The sequence below is a fragment of the Gavialis gangeticus genome, unplaced genomic scaffold, assembly GCF_001723915.1.
Source record: "Gavialis gangeticus isolate Ggan-Ray unplaced genomic scaffold, GavGan_comp1, whole genome shotgun sequence".
Lineage (NCBI taxonomy): Eukaryota > Metazoa > Chordata > Crocodylia > Gavialidae > Gavialis > Gavialis gangeticus.
In genome coordinates this window covers 49,867,409-49,875,290 of record NW_017728994.1, presented here as the reverse complement: position 1 = coordinate 49,875,290, position 7,882 = coordinate 49,867,409, and the positions used below count along the sequence as shown (strand labels likewise).

General features: G+C 46.5%; 1 protein-coding gene across 1 annotated transcript in view; it reads right to left on the bottom strand.

Annotated features, from left to right (window-relative positions):
- Positions 1–7,882, bottom strand: part of LOC109287189 (VPS10 domain-containing receptor SorCS3) — a 541,768-nt gene that overhangs the window by 181,232 nt on the left and 352,654 nt on the right. Inside the window, exon 7 of the mRNA XM_019502155.1 lies at positions 5,864–5,928. Within this exon, the coding sequence (XP_019357700.1) occupies positions 5,864–5,928 (65 nt within the window). The remainder of the gene's footprint in view (positions 1–5,863; positions 5,929–7,882) is intronic.

Sequence of the window (7,882 nt, the reverse complement as noted above, 5' to 3'; positions counted from 1 at the left end):
ATTTAGTTCCTTATTTAGCTTTATGGATTTTATTTTATAAAATAAAGGCTACCAAACAAAACTACCACCACCACCACCACCACAACATACATTTTCCAACCTGGCTGACTTTGGATACAATAATGAGCCCAATCTTATCTTTGTTGCTGGTGTCCTTTCAGAAAATGAAAGATAATTTACTATAAGTGTAGGATTAAAAATGACTGGGTCTAACAAACAGCCATATCCAAGTGCAAGCTGAAACAGTTCTGCCCACTGTACTGGAACCTGAAGCAGGTATTTCAAAACACGTCAGGATCTGACTGAAGGTAGACCCCAACTGGAAACCCAGGTCAGAACAGGCTCAGCCTACGGGAAAGTTTTGAATACAGGAATAAATCAGAAACATCACTTAGATGCCACGAGGCTCGATGCAGGCAAGGAGTTAGCTGCCTAAAATGGGATTTAGGTGGAATCATAGAAAATGAGAGTTGGAAAGGACCTCAGAAGGTCCCATCTAGTCCAACCCCCTATTCAAAGCAGGACCAGCCCCAACTACATCATCCCAGACAAGACTTTAGAACAGTGCCTATTTAATATTAGGAAGGCATAAAATGGTGGGGGATGGGTGCTCTCTGCCTATTCTCCATTTAGTTCCTTATTTAGTTTTATGGATTTTATCTTAAACACTCCAAGGATGAAGCCTCCACCACCTCTCTGGGGAGCCTGTCCCAGTGCTTCACCACCCTCCTAGGGAGAAAGTTCTTCCTAATATCCAACCCCAACTTTCTTCATAGTTTCATAGTTCATAGTTTGTAGGGTCGGAAGGGACCTGAGCTGATCATCAACTTCCCTCAGTGCAACTTCCCATTGCTCCTTGTTCTGTCATCTGTCCCCACTGAGAACGGTTTAACCCAGGTAGTAGTTGAAGGCTGCTATTAAATCCCCCCTCAGTCTTCTCTTCTCCAGACTAAATAAGTCCAGTTCCCTGAGCCTCTCCTCATCAGTCATGTGCCATAGTCCCCTAACTATTTTCGTTGCCTTCTGCTGGACTCCCTCCAATTTGTCCACATCTAGGAAAGGCAACATCTAAGTAAAAAATAGATATCTCCTCAGCTGCCCCTTCACCTTGGAAACACCTAAGTTAATTAGGAGTCTACCCGTCTGACATCCAAGGTCCCGATGTGCCTCCACTCCAGCACACAACCAGAACCGCCTTAGGTAGAGCAGCTCAGCACCCATCTTCTGCTTACGCTTTACTAGGATCCAGAAATCAGGTGTTCCTGTCTCTAATTCCCCAGAGGGGCCTGATCCAGGAGGCATGCTTATAGAGCGTGCTTAGCATTCACAAAATGCAAAGGTGGCCATTTTATTTTCAAATGAAACCCACAGACGTGTGGCTTTGCCCTGTTGTCATATGACAGCTGAGTGGTTCAAGCATTCAAGCAGGAAATGGGAGCCCTGGATGAGAAGGGTCAAATCCAATCTACTCACCCCCAAGAAGAGCACCCCAATGACAAGGATCTCAGTGAGTCCAATTAGGTGACACTCTCCACCTTTCCTATCTAAGCCAGGCAATTCTGTAGCCAAGAATGCGATATTCATTGCAAAAGAGGGGAAGCACAAGTGGAAGCATGACTCTGTAGCCCAGTGTTTTAGGTGCTCTACTGGGAGTGTAGGCAGACCAGGTTCTTTGGGTAGCTTTGATGTCTTTTATTAGACCAACTAAATAGTTGGAAACATTGTTCTTTGCAAGCTTTTGGGCACAAACACCCTTCTTCAGACATAGGAGGGCGTTTGTGCCCAACAGCTTGCAAAGAACAATGTTTCCAACTATTTAGTGAAAATTTAGTGAAACTTTTGTGAGAGTTGGTCTAATAAAAGATATCACATCTACCCAGTGTCCTGTCACATCTGCCTATGTCCTTAGACGAACATGGCTACAACCATCAATCCCAACTGGGAGTGTGAAACTCCTGTGTTCAAGTTCCTGCTCTAAGGACTACATGCATTTTACATGATGCAGCAATAGCTTACATATGATACAAGACCCATGGTTCTGGGGGAAAAAGGCATTTCCTGTAGCCCTGAGACACCCAAGTCTCAGCTTCAGACACACAAGGACTAAGACTTTTCCCTGTCCTCAGCATTTCCTGTTGACTAGCTCAAAGCAGTTCCCTGCTTGGCAGGTTGCCTGTTTTGGATCCCATTCTTGAACGTATAAGGGCATGTCTGTACCGTTAACTTATCATGCCAAACTGTGTTTCAGGACTGAGGAGGGGCTCAGTGAGTCCCATCTTTTGCCTGAAAGAATCCCTCTTCATGCCAACTCCATGAGACTAGAAGGTATCTATCGTCTCAACTCTATGCAAAGCAAGGTTGATGATTTCTGGGGACAGGGAACAAGGAAGGCAACTGATAGCCCCCTTATCAGGAAGCAAGACAGACCTCAGGTTCATGGAAAGCTGAGTGGTTTAACAAGTGAAGGAAGGCAGCATAAATTGCTGAGCGTAAAAATAATTCAGTGTGCACTGACACCGTCTGCGTCAGCTTCCAAAATGTGCCTCACATGCCCTCGCGCACCGGTTCTTGCCATATGCCCTGCCCATTTCATTCTCTACACCCTTATATTACAAAGCACCTGATGTCTTAAGCAAGATAATGAAAGAGAATGAAATAGGCTGGGGTATCATGAGAACTAATGGAGAAAGATGTGAAGCAGATTTGGGAAGCTGAGGTGGAGGATATCAGATCTTGAGACATTCCAATGCAGCAATGGGAAGATAACTTAAAAACTGATCTGAGAGGGATAGGGACACCTGGATGCTCACCTTTGCTGGGGTCATCTGACCCCAACTGACTTCCTGCCCTTTGGGCAAGGGGTGGGACCAGATGATCTCACGAGGTCCCTTCCCCTAATGTCTATGAAATCTATGCAATCTATGAAACCTATGAAATCTAGGTGAAGATAAAAAAAAACTCTGGAAAGGAATTGTGCAAGATGAGGAGATAAAAGGCTCTAGTTGAAACGGTTGCAGGTTCTTGAGGCCCGTGAGACAAGAGAAGGAGAGTGTTCTCCCAGTGTTTCCTTGAGCTTGGTTGACAAATTCTGGTCAAACACCATTCCACATCCTGCTTAGTCCTTGGTCCATTTGCTTTCATTTTTATTATCAATCTGGAAGAGAAGAACTCATGCAGATCATACAACTGGTTCCTGACCTGCAAAACTTGGACCGGGCTCTGGACATTGCCAAGATGCTTGCATCTGGTGTTTGGATTTGGGCCCTTAATATTTAAAATTAAATGTGCATCTTCTATATATAAAACCCTGAAGGGACAGGTGCTTCACTGTCCTGTTGTCTTAGCCAATGCGGCACTGGTCCTTCTGACCCGAGGAGTACACAGACCCTCACATTCACGTGCACAGGGCTGTCAACAACAATGTTGATAAAACCTGGCTCACAAACTGCATAGCTTGCAAAGGCCTGGAGCACCGAGAAAGGCTGTTCTCATGGGGCTTCCTGAGGTAGAAACCACAAACCTCAGGGGCTCTCTGGCCCAGTTTTGCAAAGCTAGTTGGACAGGGACGCAGATGGTGTGCACCCAACGGGATTGCAAGCACATTAATGATTTGCCTACGGTTAGTTGTGATGTGCAAGTCTTAGCAGGAATCAAGTCTGAACCTAGGATGTGGTTGGGTGAATTCATTGCACAACAATGTATATTGTGATGTATATTGTGCAAAAATGAAACAGGAAAGCAAGGAGAGGACGACTACACATTTTTGGGGAAAACTCAATATTTTGATGGATACAAAACCTCATATCCATTTTCCAACTGCCCCTAAATGGAGGACCCAGCTGAACCATGATTTTTGGAGGGGTTTTTAAATGTGTGTCTGCTTCCTTCTATACTACTCCTTTCTCCGGCTGTTGGTGTGTGAAGCAATGTGGACATCTAGTGGCTTGGAGGGATTGCTACCGGCTTGCAAATCCTATTTTCACACCTCTCCTTAAACATTCTCCGGCATTTCTCATATTGCATTCAGGACATGACTGTCTCTAAGGTGCTGCAGTGCTATGCGGCCCTTTCCACTTGAGGCTCTCAAAGCACCTTGCAAATTAACATGCGCTCACAATGCAACCCCAATGACTGAAGGAGACAATGAAGTGCACAGAAGCAAGGCAACTTTCTGCAGTTCCTGTGATGCAGCCTCTGCTCTAACAGGTAGAAATCACACGAAGGCTTTTGAAGGAAGCAGGGGACTTGTCTTTCTCCACTAGGTGCTAATGGCAGGTGGGCCCCTGAAGGGAGAAGGGAAACAGGCCAACCTGTCAACACAGGGCATGCTGAAAAGGTCAGGCCTGGATGGCCTGTTAACATCAATCACCGGAGATATTTGACATCCAGGTTCCTAATGACTCCTGCTCCTCTCTTGTAGAGTTAACAAAGGGAAGGGGAAGCGAGGGGATCAATCTCTCCTGTGTGAGGAGAATGGGAAATGAGAGAAAACATGGAGGCCCTTGCAAAAAGCTCCTATCAGTAGCTCTAAGGAGCATCCTGCAAGCTTCTGGGGAGACCAATCCATCCTCACAGTCCTGAAACTATGGCATGCTATATGCAGCTTTGCAGACTTTCAGTCATTGGCAGCCCCTCAGTCTAGGGCAGCAGAAGAGGTGCATTACACAGAGCCCTTCCCTTCATTGCATCATTAGTTCTCCGGAGAGAATCATCCTGCCGTCCTCTCTGATTGGCAGAGCAGTCGGTGCTAAAAAGAGGTTTTGCAAGAAATGCCGCCTTATGGATAGACAGACAATCAGGGAATTCAAACAGAATGAGCCCCAGGCAATAGCAGATTCAAGTGTAATGGGATGTACATCCAAAAGATGCCTCTTGCCCCTTAAAAATAATAAAGTCTGCTACCTCCCCATCCCACCCCCTCAGGGGATGAATTCTCCACCTGCCACTTCACCATAACGGCCTTCTGCTTTCCTATGTTTCTCCTCTATTTCCAAAAGGGCATGGTCTTCTACTGCTGGGCAGGATTGCAGTGAGCTATTAAACACCTGTGATGCTCCACCCTAGCGGCAGGTGCATTTCTCTGTTGTGCCTCCTGTATAAAACTCGTAAAAACTTTTGTGAGATCTTGAGGAGAGAAGAACAGTACAAAAAAAATTGGGGGGAAAAAAAAGAAAGAGCACAACTTGTTTCTAATGCATCCTATCCAGTTGGTTAGGAATTAATTACTTAAGAATCCATTCTGCTCTGCAGATGGCCGGCTGCATTTCAGTCACAAGTTAAGTGCTTTTCTAGGTGCCAGCGTGATGCTTGCAGAGACGGGGAAGGAAGCACTCTCTCGGCGCATAAGGGGTAAGTCTACTGAGCTGGGGAGAAGGGCAGGAGGAAGTACAAATATATGGAGCTCCATTCCCCATGTGCAAAAGGAGTGGGGTGGTTGTAAGCCATTTTGCAATAGGCTCTCCATTACAAAAAGGCTTTTCTGGCACATACCGGCTCGTTTGTGCCACTCTGATGGTGTTGATTAAACCTACATCCCGAGAGTGGTAAGCCTGACCCTATATTATTCACCCAACACATGTGATATTGAACTCAATAGAGACCTGAAACAGATTGCTCTCCCCCCAGTAGATTTATCCTGATCTCAGCTCTTCCCAGTTTCTTCACAGAACCCAGCCCTGCCACTGGTCCCCACCCCCATGGGTCTAACAGATGAGGATGCACTGAAAATAGAGGCCATCGACTCACATCTTCCCAATCAATTAAAATGCAAATTGGGAGGAAAAAAATGAGGCATGCAAAATTCAGTTCCCACTTCACCGCTCACTCAGGGCCGATCTTATTAGCGCTGGGCTCAGGCACTCACGTCCATCAGCTGTCCGGGCTTCCATGTGCACCAGGTCAGGCTCCTTATCCAAACCCGCTACGGACCTGGGGAAGTGGAGAGAGAAGGGAACTAGTGAGATACAAGGCTGTGAGCGGGGAGAGCTGGACATGGATGTTTCCACTGCTCTGCTTTGAGAGACCACTTTGGAATACGAGTGGATTTAATAAATATATGAAGACATCATGCGAACAGTGAGCACAACTCCACACCATCTACCCCTATTTCTCCACTGCAGTTAGCTGGAGTCAGGGGTACCCAGGGTAGCCTGGACCAGGTCCGAGTATTTCCACAACAAAACCCTGTGTCCTCCCACACTTCTATTTTTGCATTTGCCCATGGGCATCCGAAGGGATTTCACTTATCCTTCAATACCTTCCCAAGCATTTGTGCTGGAACTTGCCTCAGGGGAAGTTGTAGCAAGGGCACTGAAGGACTATCAGCACTACAATGATCTTGCCTGCATCTCCACTGCAAAGGGAGCTCCTTCCAGCTGTGGCGGGGATTGAACTCCTCTCCCCAGCTGTGCGAGGAAGCCTGGCCTCCACGCACAAACACACATGTGCTTATGGCAGTCGGGCCAAAAGTGCATGTAAAATCACAGTACAGCAAACAGAGACGCCACAGTGAGGGTGTGAGCTGGTCCCCAAAGAGCTGGGCTGTCCTCCCACATATTAAAAGACTGTCCAGGAGATTGCATGTCTTATCATTTCCTTGACTTCCTTTGAAGCATGAGAGCTGCCAGACCCCAGACTACTGGCACGTGAAGTCTGATCATTCATTTCACGCAGGGTTGGGACCAAATTGAAACACAAGAGATGAGTCCTCCTATCATCCTAGGTGTCTGAAAGCCCAGTGTTCAGGGGCTAAGCCTCTCTCTGATGCAGAAGGGACCAGTATGATCATAGCATCTGATGAAGTAGCCTGTAGTCCTGAAAGCTAATTGCTGTCTGAATGAGTTAGTCTCTAAGGTGCTGCCCTGCTCTGCCTACTGCCCTTTACATAAATATTGATCCAACAGGCTGCAGGAATCATTGGCTGAACCCATCCAGCACCTTGCAGCTGAAGTATAGTACATAAATACACTGGGACAGTGAAAGATGCCCTACAATGTCCAGCCCATGAAACCTACCTACCTACCTACCTGGATACAGCCCAGTGTGTTTCTAGCCCATTACCTCACTATAATTATCTGACATTGCTCTGTCCAGCAGAGGTGGGAGAACCCAGGACCCCATTTATGGAGGAGATGTGCTGCAAGAAAATTGCCAGATTTTATATGAAAAGATGGGCTGGACAAGCTGAATTTAAACTCAGCCTAACCAAACTGTCTGAAGTTGTCCAGATCAGCGCTTAATGTAGCGTGTGGTGCCCAACAATTACTCTTCACCCAACAACTACTGAGGCTCCCCAGATTGAACATATTGTTCTCTACCGATGGTCAATATTGTATTGCATGCTTTGTTTGCCAGCTTGCAACTGGCCCCTGGGGTACCAGCACAACTACTCTTCCCCAACCAGCTCCTGTACCCAGCTCCGGGGCCAACTATGGTCACAGTCCCTGCAGTCTGCCTTCAGAGGGAAGAGTCAGCTTTCTACCTGAGCCAACTGGAGACAAGAGCATTTAGAAAGACATCCTACCTGACCTCAGCAGGCTTCTTAAGGCACACTTCAGTCCAACAGCCCCAGCAACCTGGACTTAATTCATTAGATCGAGTTCAACTCTGAACCAAATCATAGTGAAGTCCACAGACTTCATAGTGAAGTCTATGGACCAAATCATAGTGAAGTCCACAGACTTTACATACATTGACCATAGGGTCTTTGAATGAGATTCAATAGTAACAGCCAAATGTGTATGTGAGGTCTCTACTGAAGGGGAAAACCACATTCTCTCTTCTGGTTTTTTCAATTACGCCACAGCCCAAAAGACAAGGTCATGTTCTAGCTTCTGCTGTCACGTTGATGATGGCTTACTTGCATCTTAGGGGTGCTGTGGAA